This window comes from Phalaenopsis equestris, unplaced genomic scaffold (genome assembly GCF_001263595.1).
Source record: "Phalaenopsis equestris unplaced genomic scaffold, ASM126359v1 Scaffold000203, whole genome shotgun sequence".
NCBI lineage: Eukaryota > Viridiplantae > Streptophyta > Magnoliopsida > Asparagales > Orchidaceae > Phalaenopsis > Phalaenopsis equestris.
In genome coordinates this window covers 1,198,993-1,214,232 of record NW_018164645.1, presented here as the reverse complement: position 1 = coordinate 1,214,232, position 15,240 = coordinate 1,198,993, and the positions used below count along the sequence as shown (strand labels likewise).

Here is a 15,240-nt window from a genome sequence, read left to right as displayed (position 1 = left end):
ATTAGTGGAACAAATATAAAAGATATGATAATAACATTATTTTTCAATTAAATATAGAAGATATGACAATATCATTAATTTTGAATTTGAATCTTAAATTCAAATTCAAAATTCAAATATGTGTAATCAATTCAAATAGGCGCGAATTGATGACACTTAATTCTCTTGCCTTTATTGTGTACGTTTCTTTTTTGTCTCGGTATGTCTTAGTTAGTATAAATTGGGTGTTGTGTTGCATTGTAAAACACCCCAGACTTGTATCTTTCCACTCCTTCAAAAATAATAAAAAGAGAATTCCCAAAAGTCCAATCTCATTTTTCGATTTGTCCTTTAGCGATCGCTACCACTTTGAAAGTAACAAATTTTTTTTTTTTTTTTGGGAATTCCCACCCCGGAAAAGGGCAAGGGCATTAAAATGATTAAATTTATTAGCATATAAAGGCTGATATCCGAGCAGGGGATGCACCAAAGTTAAGGAAAGATGAGGGGAGTGAGATAAAATTGATGTGGCTTGGGGTTAGTTCACTAGAAGGGGCTAATTTTAGTTTGTTTCTTATTCTGAGAGGGTTAAGATAAAACTCCAGGCCCTAGTGCAGTAGGTGAGCCAGAAACACTTACTATAGATTTAGCTTTGAGAAGAGATGGCTAAAATATGCTCAAATTTTACATTTTTTATGTCTAAATTATGCAACCAATCCAAGTCGCCTCGGTCCAGCTCTGTGCCGGTTAAAATTCCCGGTTCAACTTCTGGACCAGTTCGAATTCCCTACGCCTCCGGCTCCCCACTCTCATTTATGTGACCCGTTGTGCTAGACCGCAGTGCATTTTCGCGGCCCACCCATTGGCCCGCCCACTTTTGATATTGTCAACCATCGCCAACCGCCTTTAACCACAGTCGACCGTCGTCGACACCCATCGAAGCACTCCTGTCACCGTCATCCACCTTCGACAATTGTCGATCACCGTCAACCACCGTCGACCACCCTCGACCAAACGCTGTTAATCGCTATTGGCCGTCGCCACTCGACATTATAACTTCAAAAACCTTGTAACCCTTTTCTGCTTGTGGGAAAAGTAGTTATAACTGTAATCATCTTTTTACATTGAAACTTTTCAGTTGTGTCAGTCCCCGTGATTTTTCCCTTTCCAAGTTCTCCACGTAAAGACTTATGGTATTATTATTACCTGTTTTCTCTTTTCTTAGTATGTGCAAAATCTTCGTATCATGCTAAGATAATAACATGCTATTCTACTGTAGCGAATTTTCTAGCACACATCAGCTCTTAAGATGAGATTAATTTTCTTAATTATGTTGCTATCATATTGTTCACACCTAAAGCATGAGAGAAAGAAAAAGTATTTTGCTTGTTTCACATAGTAAGTTTAAGTTTGATATGAGAGACATGAACTTAAAAGAAATAGAATGGAGCCAGCAACTATTTAAATGAGCATACTCAGTAAATAAAGCCAAAAAAAATAATTGTAGTGTCCATCAGAGACTTTCTATTTTTTTGTAAATATATAAATAGCACGCTCTCAAAAAACCTAAAAATTCGCAAAAAAAAATTTAAAATAGCCATTTTATACTTTGATATTATCTTTAATTTTTTAATTTTTTTTTAAATAAATCATCCAAAATATTAGATAGAATATTTTAATCATTCAAACTTTAAATATACAATTTTAACGTCCAAAAATCCTTACTCAAAACCTTCATTATTGAGTCGAGGACGGTGTTTGTAATGAAAAAATTGGTTAAAATGTTGTATCTAAAATTTGGGTGATTAAAATTATAAAAAATTGGTTAAAATGTTGTATCTAAAATTTGGGTGATTAAAATTATATTTATTTATTTTAGGTAGTGAGTTTGTAGAAGTCTTTTTTTTTATTATTCTAAATCTAAAATTACATTATCTTTTAAGTGATCAACGGATTGATGTGAAAAATATTATTGTATTTTTTAACCAACATTTGTTATCATTTGGAATTATTTTCAACCAAATTATTTGCCAGAAATAACATAGTTCTCCATGATGATGTAAAACAGCTAGATTTAGGGTCTGTTTGGGGCAGCTGTAGTTTATTGAATAATCTGCTGATTAAAAATAATCTGCCGATAAGCTAGGTGCGGTGGCTATTACAAATTTTTAATTTTTTTTTGAAAAGTCAGATCATTGCCAATAAGCTCCCAGGTGCGGTGTGAAAACACTGTATTCTGCGTTTTGAAAACGCATAAGCTGCCAAAACGCAGTTTACCCAAACAGGCCAAGTGCGTTTTCAAAACGCCACTGCACCAAATAAACTGCCCCAAACAGGTTAATTATGGTTAAAACCTTTAATTCATATATAATCATAAACTTAGAGTGAGTTTGTATTATATATATATATAGTGATTCCCATAAAGATTCATGTATGAAATAATTTCTGAACACTGAAATGCTTCCACAATGAGTACTATTCATCTCTGCCACTGAAGACAAATTTCATCCCCGTCATCACACCAACAGTGAAAGTTAGACACGTCAAATATACTACAACAATCAACTTCACTCATCGTCCAAACAAATTTTCATGAGATCTCACGAATCCAACAAAGCCATGCCTATAAAAAAGGAACACAAGTAGCATATATACTTTCATCCATCACTACAAGAAAAAAAACAGAACGTTAATGATGGGCGGGATGAAGGAAGGAACACGAAGAGGACCATGGACAGAGCAGGAAGACCTGCAGCTTGTGTGCTTTGTGAGGATATTTGGTGATCGACGTTGGGATTTCATAGCAAACCTCTCAGGTTTGAGTTTATAACTTAGTCTCTAAAGTTGGACCTTGTTCTGTGTTGAGCAATTGATTTGAATTTTTATTTTGCTGCAGGGCTTGAGAGGACTGGAAAGAGCTGCAGGTTACGTTGGGTTAATTACCTTCACCCTGGCTTAAAACATGGCCGCATGACACCTGAAGATTTATTTAACTGCAGGGCTTGAGAGGACTGGAAAGAGCTGTAGGTTACGTTGGGTTAATTACCTACACCCTGGCTTAAAACATGGCCGCATGACACCTGAAGAAGAGCATTTGATTCTGGAACTCCACTCTAAATGGGGAAACAAGTGGTCTCAGATAGCTGGAAAGCTGCCTGGTAGAACTGATAATGAGATTAAGAACTATTGGAGAACACATATGAGGAAAATGGCACAAGAAAAGAAGAGAAATTCACCCTCTTCTTCTTCTTCTTCTTCTTCTTTTTCTAATGGAATGGAGAATCAAGAAGAGGTGAGCTTTATTGTAACAATGGCTGAAGAAAAAGAAGAGGAGGTGAAGGTGGAGGTTTACCCCATGGATCAGCTGTGGAATGAGATGGAGTTCTCTTCTGTTTGGGAGTGCTGAGAGTTGAATCCTTGTGGAAGGAACGAGATGATGAGCCCAATTTAGTTCCTTCTGTTATCTAGCTAGTGAAATTCTGGTCTCCAATTATCAATCTTAGAATTAAAAATAATTAGGAATTTAAGTTAAAGTAATTTTATATTTTATCATGCAGTAACATTAGTAATATGTGTGCTTTCACAGCTTTTATTCATTAGCTGAGCTTGATCAGATCTTTGCTGTGTATTAACTTTATTTATTTATATTGTGTGCTGTAATTAGGAGCTTTCATCTTCTTCTTCTCTTCTTCTACTGCTATGTAGCATGAAATTTGTAATTTAATAACTTTAAATTCCACTTCTGTCAGTTAAATGATTACTATCATGGGTAGAAAGAAGAAAATCTTATTTATTATGAACTAAGAAAGGTGGTGACAGAAAATTCTTGGGCATATTTGCAACTAAAAATGTTTAAGTTTGTATGTGGTCATCATGTCAAAATATTTCCACTAAATTAATTACATATTTCACATATATTGATCCATGGCTTGTGACTATTAATGCTAGTTGTCATCATATGATAATTATCACAATGCATGATATCTCTTGTATGGGCAAATGACACACATTATTTATTAACAATGTAGTTTTATATATTATCATCACCTATCATCTTAAAACATTGTCAAGGGCTATTATACGAGTAATAATTTGAAGGAATCGAAACCCAGACCAGAGGGGACTTGTAATTGAAAAACAGATGCCCGACCAACTAAATCTGAATACGCAGCGGTGTTTTTTTTTTTTGGAACGGCACGGATGCAGGGAGGTCTTAGTAATATTTTTCTTATGCTTATTATAGGGATGGACATATATACGCGCAAAAGTATGTAATATTTTTCCTTTAAAAAACCTTTTGAACTTTGTGCTTAAAGATCTAAGCTTATTTTTGTGTATGTATGTATGTATGTATGAATATATATATATATATAAGGCCAAGCAATGGCCTCAGCGAAAAAGCTCGTCTTAGAATTGTACTGTAAAGGTGGCACAAGATTTTCCACTCATTACAATGAGCACTAAGAGAGCCTCTTTGTTCTTTACTCTGACAACACAAGTACTTGTAAAACTGTCATCTTTGTGATTACTAATTAACAACAAAGGGTGTATTTGCAATATATTCTTACTATGAAACATCACAAAATCATGTAAGAAATCAACCTAAAACCCTTTAAAATACAAAAGTGTAAGAATACCTTTCGGTTTCCTTCCATGGAAATAAAGAAACTCAGTTTAGCTGATGTGAATTTTATTGAAAGGAAAAAAAAAAAAAAAACTAAATGAAATGTCAAATTTCCACACATATATATGATCATGAGATAATATTAAGTATAATCATCCATACGTGCAGATTAGAGATGTACATCCTGAATACACTCTGAATATATTTATCTGCAGTTAATAGTTTTTTTTTCAAATTTTAGAACTTCTCCTGAACTATTAAGATCAAAATAGCAAATTGGGATCTGTGCAGATTAGAAATGTACATCCTGAATACAATCTGAATATATTAATCTGCAAGTTATAGTTTTTTTTCAAATTTTAGAACTTCCCCTGAACTATTAAGATCAAAATAGCAAATTGGGATCATTTCAGATCCTGCAACTGAAGTACTCTGTGGACCACCATGCATGCACTGCACTTAAGCACTTGAAGAAAGTTTTTCCTTTTTTTCTCTTTCTCTCTGTTTTCATGGGCTTAAATTTGTTTGATTTGAAAGCATAGTACTTGGTAAATTGACATGTGGGCATTCTCGTGTTCATGATTTTATACGTCAAAATTTATTTCAGCACTATTTATTACGTCAAAATTATCTTAAAGTTCTAAGAAAATAATAAAAGAAGGAAACCGGTTTAAAGTAATAATATATGAACAAATGGTACAGCAGCAGGTATGAGACTGATCGCACGGAGATCTTAGTTAGTGTTAGTTATGGGTGTCATTAAATAACAAAGTGGTAGAGAGAAAGCTCAACTACTACCTAAACATAATTATCTCAACCCAACATATGTTGTAAGCTATAGTTTTGAAGATTATGAAAACTAAATTAATGAACGTCATGGCTTGGATAAGCACAAATTAATTATAATTAGAAATTTAATTAATCACAACAAATCCATATCTATGAACCCACTTTAGCATATTGAAAACATGCGGAAAATAATGGTATTATATACTTGTTCTTTTGAAAATTCAATGCTTGGGTATAAATTAATAAATAAGACATGATTATCTTTTTTGTTATTATTATTTATTTATTTATTTTTGAGCTGCTTCCATTTTAACAGCAGTTATAAGTTTTCAGCATTCTGAACTGTTAGAAAAAAATTTGCAACGTTAAGTAGTCTGGTCAGGATGATCTTATATGTTATCACTCACATAAAACCAAATTTGCATAATTAATATAAGTGGACTCAAATGTTATTATGTGGAGTCTGATTGTGTTGATTAATTGTCATCTCAAAGCTCTATGAAGCTCAAGAATGAGTTTGCCAAAGAGAAATGATGGGGTTTGTCTCATTGTATAAGGTTTGGGAGAATTGCCCCAAAAAATTTTTATGTACCTAGCACCCCAGCACCGATCAAGCAATGCCTCAACCCTCGGAAGATGTTGTTGCAATGCTCAGTCTAAGTCTTAAATTCAAGAGTATGACACTTCAACATCCAAAAGTCAGCTTCCCAATGCCCATTAAAGCGCCGCAACGCCACTATGGTGACGCCCCAACGTTAGTAACCAAATTTAAACAATTCTCTACTTAAAAGTTTCGGTTTTGTCGATTGAATGTGTGCGGCTTTTGATTTTCTCTTGTGTAAGGGAGATGATAGGAGCGTTTGAGAGGCTTGAGTGGCGTTTAATCTATACAATTCTTCTCCATGATTTTGTATGGCTCCGTAGTTTTTTTTTTGGTTTTCGGATTTTTCCATGTTAAATTTTATGTTTTCTTTAGTTTTCTTATTTTGCTTATTTATGTTCAAAGTTTAAGTTGGGATCTCTCGAATTGATTTGTTCTATACTATTTCATCTTTCCCAACACGTGTCATGTACCTTACATTTCATCAAAATAAAGTAGAAGACAGGGAGTGGCTTGGGTAGACCACATCATCAATTGTGATTAAGAAATTAAATCTAAGAAAATTAGCTATTTAATAAGCTGATTGAGATCTTTAAAGTGTTTCATATAATTCTTTTATTAATCTGCAAACATCATCAGCATGGCAAATTTCACTACCAGACATTCGAGTGAGATGCCGAATCTATTAATTACTTCAAAGATTTGTGGTTCCTTTTTAATTTGAATCACATGTTGGTTGATTAAAAAAGGGATAGATTTGCATCATCATAGATAAAGGCTTTTGTAAAAATTATTACTCAGACAATTAATTTAAGATAACTAATGTTATCATTTGGTGGGAAAATATAGTTCTAGATATTAATCATCATTAGTTTTATCATCTTGCAGTTTTCTCTTTAAATTAATTTTCTGAATTTTAGTTGATAGTCTTTTTTGATAAAATTAACATAATATAAATTGCTTTTTTGCAATTTAGAATAATGTTTACTGTCCGTGTTAATGACATTTTCACATCTATTATATATCCAAAAACGAGTTTCTTTAACCAACAAAATAGCTCTATGCTAGATGGACTTGATTGGACTAATAGACCAAGCCCACTAGCAGTGCACTTAATGGTTTGGAGCTGATCAGGCCAATCGTACGTGTTAGTCGTATCCTTAGAGCGAACAGGCAACCAAACACCTTGCTGCCCAAAAGAACCTCACAAGTACCTTGGAAACATGCCAACATTCATGGGAGTTTCCCAGAACAGGCTCGCCAAGCTTCAAGACGAGCTCCTCCAATTGAGCTCGCTAGCTTGCAATTGTCAAGTCCTTCCAAGCTCGCCTGTAGTAAATGAATCCTCGTATCATGCTCATCGATAGTTGTCCACAACATCACCAAACTTGATGAATAGTTCTTTGAGATGGAAGATAACTCCTGTTCATCAGCATATATATAATTATTTAGTAGCAGCATGAAATACATGCCAAAGATCTTGTCAACATCGAGGCTACTCAAGCTCCATATTGTATAGCATTTGATGTAGCGTTTTATTTTATTCCTTAAGACTCCTATGTGGGCATAGAGGCTCTGTGTCGTATAAGTAAGAAGAAAAAGAGAAGAAGATGGGAGGGGATTATAGCTCTCTCTAACTTTGTCTCTTTCTTTAAAAAGTCCCTCAACTACTCCTCAATTCTTTCACAAGATCTCTCCCGGATTGTGTGATTTCACACGAGAAAATCATGATAGCATCCCATTTGAACTTAATTTTGATTATTATCTTTTAATTGCCTCAATACAAGAGATAATACTAAATCAAATGATTTTCTCAATCGTTGATTTGACTGAATTGTATGAGTTTCTATCATAAATTTTGTAATTAGTTAAAAGTAAGCAATGAATCTTACACGAGTAAATTTTTAAGATTCATTTCCGATGGTTTCATGGATGTTGATGAGGAGTTGTATGGTCATGTTGGAGGAGAATATGATATAGAGAGGTGAGGAATGGATGCCCGAAACCGGGAGAGAAGGGACGGAGTCGTGAGGAGTCGTGACGGAATCCTGCAGGAATAAATTAAATGTCTGGGAGCTTTTACCTGTAAATTGCATGTTTTGAGGACCTCTATACCTAAAAACCCCATTTTTAAAATAGCATATAGTAAGAAATTAAAAAATGAAAAATAAATCATCTATGATTAGATCAGGGCCAATTTTAGTGGTGTAAGTGAGGCTGACTATTAACAGGCCAAGGCTCAACACAAACGAAAATTAAATCATCTATGATTAGATCAGGCCCAATTTTAGTGGTGTAAGTGTGAGGCTGACTATTAACAGGCCAAGGCTCAACACAATAAGTGGCTTGTGAAATGAACTCAATGAGCTAATAAGCGAAACTTAAGCCGAACACAATTCAACTGGTTAACACGTTTTAAAAAATTTAATTAAAAATATATTTAAAATATATTAAAATTTAAGAATATTTCCTTAGATTATTAAAAATGTTTTAAAAATAATATTTCATATTTTATATAAAATATTTTTTTTTAATTAATTATCTTCTAAATGTTCATTCTAATTTAATTCCATTTAAATTAATATTTTTTTCTTTAATATTAAAAAATCTGATTCATGAATTGGCTCAAACTCATAGAATTAAACTTGAGCTCCAGCTCGAACTCATATTAATTAATCAAGCTCAAGCTTAAGCCGAGAGTAGCTCGAGCTCAACTCAACTTGTTTACACACCTCCTCAATACTACTTACAGCGAGAAAAAAAAAATCAAAATTACATTACAAATAACTCATAAAATAAAATAAGATAAAAAATTAGAAAACGGAACGAAAAATAATAAATGAAGTATAAATGCTCCATCAAAAGTAAATAATAATAAAAATCCCATCAAATGTTTTATGCACATATTTTCCAAAAAAAAAAAAAAAAAGGTATGATCGGCACTTGATTTTTAAAAGTTCAAATATTTTTCTTAAGTAGTTATTTGCCTTCTATTTTTGGAGATTTTAAGAGTCAGTGGGGGATTGGGGAAGCAAAATATTAAAAATACGGGCAATAAATTGTGGGTCTAAGTTGCCATATATAATGTCTCACCGGCTTCCTATTAAATCTTTGACCCTCTCCTTCATTCAACACTTTGATATTATTGTTAAATCCTGTGAGAGAGGGACAGAAGTCTATCCATATGAAGTAATCAAGAATTCAAAAGTATGGAACAAATGCTTCCACACAAATCCAACGATTCTTCCTTCGACGCATATCCTCTCTCCAGCTACGAAGAGGTTCTTCTCTCGCTCTCATCAATCCCCCTATCTATGCTTTCCATCAGCACTAGGGTTGATATATCCTTCAACGCCATGAATCTATGCCTCTATAAATAATATAAATCAATACCCTATCAATGGTCTTGGCCATTACCTTTCTTGATGCCTTTATTACCATCACAAAATTTAAGCCTCGATTGATGCTCTTTTCAACGCTTTTCATGCTCTCGGCAACACTTTCATTACTAGGGAGTTAAGAAATGATCTCACGTGCTGAGACTCCACTTGAGCTCGACTCAAAATATTCATACTCAAGTTGGCTTAAATAATTTTTTGGGTTAGATTCAGATTAGGAATCCTAACCCACCCATCTAGTTTTTCAAGTTATCAATTTGAACAATAAATCTGAAATTGGCCCGCTAACTCAAAATAAACTCAAAATTGACCCAAATTTAACATGGATAGCGATCATGTCTTATTTTAAACAGGTATTATGTATTTGATTTAAGTAGAAACTTTTGACTCGTTAAATCTTCAGGACTAATTCTGGCATGCAATTTTGAGTCGGGTAAACTTCACATCAAACCCAACCCAAACCCGTAATCCAGATTTGACACTCCTATTCATTGATGCCTATAAATATGACAAATTTAAGCCTTGCATTATCAATACCTCTATTGATGCCTTTATCAACGCTCTCCAATCAACAATGATTATGTACCCTTTTGGTCCACCCATCCGTTGAGCCTTACACCAGTAACCGAGAATCTCATAGCCAATAGTCTCTCTACATCTGGTATCCATTATCCCCCCACCATCATTTGCCAATGAGTTTTAGCAATTCTCCTCCTATAACACTAAGAATCATTGGTCAAAAAGTTTTTAAGCATTTTATCTAATATTTCAATTATTTTCACTCATATTTATACTCTCGCATCTTAAATTTCTAGGAAAGCATTGCCATATATAACACAATATGCACAAATTCATACATAGTAGGCATATATATCATTTACTGTGCTGATATTTTATTCTTATTTAGGATAGTTTATGCTTTTCTATTCCTATTTTTTTTCTTCTTTTGCTCATGTATGCTTGCCCTGAACTGACAATTCAACGATGGTCAATATTCTCCTATTTTCTTTCTTTTAAACTATATATATATATATATATATATATATATTGTATTAATAAATGCTTTAATCAATCATTAAATTCAACAACTTTATTTCAAACCAAATCTCCCTCATTAATTCATTCACAGACTGTAGAAGATCTGAGGTCTACTCTTTGGTCAACCAGTTGGGAACTGGAAGAGTTGAGGAAAAATGTTAGAGAAGAGCTGAGGAAGAAAGATGATGACATAAACCATCTTATTCAGCTACTTAATGCGGCAAACCAAGAAAGAGATGAAGCCAGAGACCAACTACAAATGCTCCTAAATCATCACAGGCGCTCACAAACCCCACAATTCATACTACCCAAATGCAGCAGCTCAAGCTTCACCAATTCCAAAAACCTCTCAGATTTGCAAAACCATCACTCCTATATTCATTCCCCTCTCGTCAACCCGATTGGCAGCAGTGGTGGCAAAGGCGGCAACGCAGTCACCGGCATTGTTATCCCATCCATTAGCTGCAAATATGAATACGGTGAAGAGTCAAGATTAGAACAGTTGATGAATAAGCCTTTACCAGAGAAAGGAAAGCTTCTGGAAGCAGTAATGGCTGCCGGGCCTCTATTATGCAGTCTTATGGTGGTAGGTGAACTTCCTCAGTGGAGAAATCCACCGTTTTTGAATACTTTGGCAGCTGCTCCTCAGTGGAGGAATCCTCCATCTTTGAAACCTTCTGCAGCTGCATCAATGGCGGCTAAGAGATAGAAGACGCCACTGATCATTTGTTATAGGTATTATATCAGTTTAGTGTGAGGAAATTATTCGGCTTGTAATGTAAATTTGTAAATGGTTTTATACTTTTTGAAGATGTTTTTCTCTCCGGTTAAGTAATTACTAGTCTCAATGCACAGATTTCTGAATAATCAAGTTTTAATGATTTGAGTTAAACTCTTTTTTCATGATAATGGATGGTGTAATTACTCATTCCAGCAGTAAAGAATACACTTCGGACTGCTGAGAGTGCTATTATTCCATTAGAGTATAGTATAATTCTAAACTCATACTTCTCTCTCTTACACGCACTGACTGGATAACAAATAGGGCAATTTACATGTACCACACAATTCCTATGTGTTTACATATCTAATTCCTGTGTTTACATATCCAACACTTTGGTGTCATAAACCTATATGCATGAAAAGGTGAATTACTACTAAAAAAGTTTGTAATAGTGATATTTTTTTATATAATGTTAAGGATTTGGATGTTACGTATGTATATATGGAAGTTTGGGATATGTAGATGCAAAGGAATTGTGTGGTAAGAATTTAAATTTAGCTAATTATCATTGGTTTATACAAGGCCTGCACCAACACACCTGCAGCATTACTGGTATTAGAAAAACACTAGGCAATTTTTTGACAAAATTGCATGAGGTGATATATTGTCCTAAATTCAATCCTCACACATTATTAAGTTTTAAAAAGTACCTATATTTAAGACTGACAAAGCCAGCGGTTCCTCCAACAAAATACAAATTTACGTCTCAAATCGCAGAAGTAACAACCACAAAGGGATAATTTGGAAAACTAAACCCTAAACCCTAAATATATGAAGCTGTCTTAATCATGAAAATAACCAGAAAGTGATGGGAAATAGGTGGAATCTAACTCAATCATCTGAAGCAAAATATAACAAAACAAGATACAGACTGACAATTTTTTTCCACAGCAAGATTCACACTATGATTTAACCGCGCAGAACAATAGAACCAAATTTCTCCGATACAGCTTGAGTAGACCCAAATTAAACCTCCATAGCACTTTTTTTTTATCGTAAAATTTAGGTTCCACAACTTAACAAGAACACAGCATAACAAATTTTAAAAGCAGCCTTAAAACTAATTATTCATTTGGGATTATGACAAAAGAATCAGAATGCACTCGAATGCACAAGTGTCACTCTATCTTCTACCTTCAGAAAATGCTTATCTGTACCGGGGCTAAAATAGTCCTTCGTAGGGAATACTTCAACACATTTAAAATCTAGAGACTAAATTGGCACTTCTATAGATTTTGGGACAAAAACTATTTTGACACTTTTCTCAAATTGTACTATAAATAATCAAACCATAAGCCAACAAACAGGCAAGAATCTGATAACAATGAGTGATGTTATCCCCTTAACAGACATGTAAGAGAGGTCTACATGGACTCCAAGCAATATGGGAAATAGAACAGTTACATGCCAAAATTAAGAAATCTGAACAATAATTTTTTTTTCCATTTAATTAAATTAAAGCCCTGTTGTTCTGCATCCAAAAACGTAATTTCAAGTTTTTATTTGTCTTCCCTGTCTCATTGGTCCATGCTGGGAAAATATCCTATATGAATTTAGTAGCTATGGTTCTACTTCAATCGTCAGTTTAGAAAGCCTTCCGAGAGAGAATATTCTGGTGGGGAGAGGCTGCAGACTATTTGCTATTTTTTCCTGCTTGAATGAAAAATAATTCAGGTTTGATTACGACCCGGATGAGATTTTAGTAACTATGATCTCAATTATAGGAAAAAATATTTAGTTAGGCTGCTGCAATGTTGAACTCTATTTAAGCTCTGAAACTCACTGATGAACAAAAGATTGACAAAGACAATATTCCAGGAGTTTCATATAAGATAGCTAGTGATCGAACTGTCAATATATTCTGGATCTGTCTTAGGTCTATAAATTGAAAGACAGGCAGTTTAAGACACAACAAAATAATTCATTCAAAAAAAAAAAAAAAAAAACTTAAAAATGACTAACGGCCCAATGTCTTTTGTAACACAGGTAGATGTAACAGGCCTTGCTTGGAAAAAAATACTACACATTTATTTGTGAAAGCAAATTTTGAAACATTCAAATATTATTAAAAAAAAAAACACACCATTTTCAGATTATGTTAACCGCGAGGCATACTACATCTTTTCAAGAAAAATTTCAAATCCAACAACAACAAGCCTTTATCCCACTAAGTAGAGTCGGCTACATGAATTCATTTTCTCCATTACAGTCAATTGAGTGCAATATTTTAAAAAGAAAAACTAAGATCTCAAGGTATTTATAGTTTACTACTTGTTTTAATGTTGCGGGTAAATATTTTTAATTTTCTTCAGCAGGCAAGTGGAGTTGCAGAAGAAAGCAAGAAACCAAGAGGTAGTTGAGCTAAATTGCAGGTATTAATAAGGGTGTGCATGGTTTGGTCAAGACCGAAAAATTAAATTGAACCGAACTGAGCCCATTTGATTGATTCAATTTGGTTCAAAAATAAAGATTGATTTTCGGTTTAAATAATTATAATATTTGATTCTTGGCTTTTGGGCTGGTTTTAATATCCATCAAATCAAATTAAAAAAATAATTAATATTAGAATTAAGAAATTACAAAATAAATTGAGCACATAACATGTTTATTTTAGGATAGTTTGATGTTTTTAATTTTAAAGAGAATGTGAGGGGATAAGAATGAAAAATGAAAATTTTAATTTTAAAAGAGAACCTTAAAATTTAATTATTTTAGGACAAAAGATAAATTTTGGAATTAAACGGAATCACAGTTAGGATCAGTTTTAGCCAAAATTTGGCAGGTTTGGTTTTTTGGATATTGGATTTTGGATTTTGGATTTTGGATTTCGGTTTCCAGTCTCAGGTTTCCAGTTTTTGGTTTCTAGTTTTCGGTTTCCAGTTTCATTCAGTTTGACTAATTTGTGACCCTCACCATACAGATTAACCAATTGCACACCCTGGGTATTATAAACAAAACAGCAACTCCATATCAAAATAGAATGCAAAGGATTTACAAAGCTAAACACGAATAGTGGGGATAATCCTACCACCAATAATGATTAAGAAATGTAGAATCCATCGATATGGTCGCATGATACATGGTTGTTAACCGTATATTATGTAATGGGCCAACATTACAAGTCACAGTTCAAAAAATGAAAATCTAGTTTTTTTTCTTTTTTTGTGTGATAAAAAATCAACCAAAGAAAATATATAAAAGGGATGATTCTATTGTAAATACAATTATCATGATAAAAGGATACACACAGTGGATAATGTCACCAAGAGAAAGGGCTTCCTCCAAACAGAAATATCTCGTTCTCCAAATCCCTCACCCATTGACATACCCGATTGCAAGTCTTTATTGCCAGTGCCTGCATTATTGTCAAAACACAGGCATTGCCCTATGCATTATTTGTAAACAGAAAATCAATTATGCTTTATTTTAAACCCCCAGATTATTAAATTAGCTGTAAAAAATATTATTAAAAAATGAATAAATACAACTTGAAAATAGTACGGATCAAACCTTGTCAGCAAGAGGGTCAAAAGCTGCATAGAGTTCAAAATCTTGAGTGATCCAACAAAGTAATACTGCACAAAAAGAAAATAACTAATCATTGGAAAATTAAAATATACCCGGAGCTGATATATGAAAGTGCTGCATTTTGTCATTTGGTTGGATATAATTAGACATCAATAAAGATATTAAACTCTAAAAGCACCTTTAAAATCCCTAAAGAGAAAGATTCATTTTTACACTCAAAAATAACTTCAAAACAAAAATCAGTACTTTCTAAACGTGTTTTCAATCTACAAACAACCAAATAAGCCCTTTGTTACACAGAGAAATAGAAACCGGGAAAGTAAAATGAAGAAATGATACCAAAATAACAAAAAAGAGCAATAAGAACAAAATTTTAAAATACTCGTGGTTGATATGCGTATCATCAGAAACAGTTTCTAATTTTAATGGAAATCCTAAGTCGGCGTCAGACAGTTTCACTTTCTAGTTGAAATTCTGTGTCGATGATAGACAATTACTC

The 15,240-nt window shown here is 33.5% G+C and overlaps 3 protein-coding genes across 7 annotated transcripts in view; 2 read left to right on the top strand and 1 right to left on the bottom strand.

Annotated features, from left to right (window-relative positions):
- The first annotated feature begins 2,660 nt into the window (after positions 1-2,660).
- LOC110022927 (myb-related protein MYBAS2-like) lies at positions 2,661-3,436 on the top strand. 2 transcript variants are annotated; one of them, XM_020722089.1, is made up of 2 exons: positions 2,661-2,795; positions 2,979-3,436. In XM_020722089.1, the coding sequence occupies exons 1-2, from the start codon at positions 2,672-2,674 to the stop codon at positions 3,383-3,385; spliced, it is 531 nt and encodes a 176-aa protein (XP_020577748.1). In that variant the 5' UTR covers positions 2,661-2,671; the 3' UTR covers positions 3,386-3,436. The 2 variants fall into 2 exon arrangements, 1 of the variants encoding a protein (XP_020577748.1); XR_002293826.1 differs by lacking the exon at positions 2,979-3,436 and adding an exon at positions 2,876-2,952 and having other exon boundaries at positions 2,758-2,795.
- Positions 3,437-9,061: 5,625 nt separating this feature from the next.
- On the top strand, positions 9,062-11,272 carry LOC110022981. Its single transcript, XM_020722154.1, has 2 exons — positions 9,062-9,274; positions 10,521-11,272. Exons 1-2 carry the CDS (start codon positions 9,203-9,205, stop codon positions 11,136-11,138), a joined length of 690 nt encoding a protein of 229 aa, XP_020577813.1. The 5' UTR covers positions 9,062-9,202; the 3' UTR covers positions 11,139-11,272.
- A 1,266-nt stretch (positions 11,273-12,538) lies between these two features.
- Positions 12,539-15,240, bottom strand: part of LOC110022985 (vacuolar fusion protein MON1 homolog) — an 89,400-nt gene continuing 86,698 nt past the window's right edge. Inside the window, exons 13-15 of one of the 4 annotated variants that reach the window (XM_020722162.1) lie at positions 14,724-14,788; positions 14,462-14,598; positions 12,539-12,866 (exon numbers count right to left, since the gene is read on the bottom strand). In XM_020722162.1, coding sequence (XP_020577821.1) covers positions 14,473-14,598; positions 14,724-14,788 — 191 coding nt within the window. In that variant the 3' untranslated portion in view covers positions 12,539-12,866; positions 14,462-14,472. Of the gene's footprint in view, positions 12,867-14,213; positions 14,599-14,723; positions 14,789-15,240 lie in introns of those variants that run through there. The other 3 variants (XM_020722160.1, XM_020722159.1, XM_020722163.1) reach the window with 3 other exon arrangements.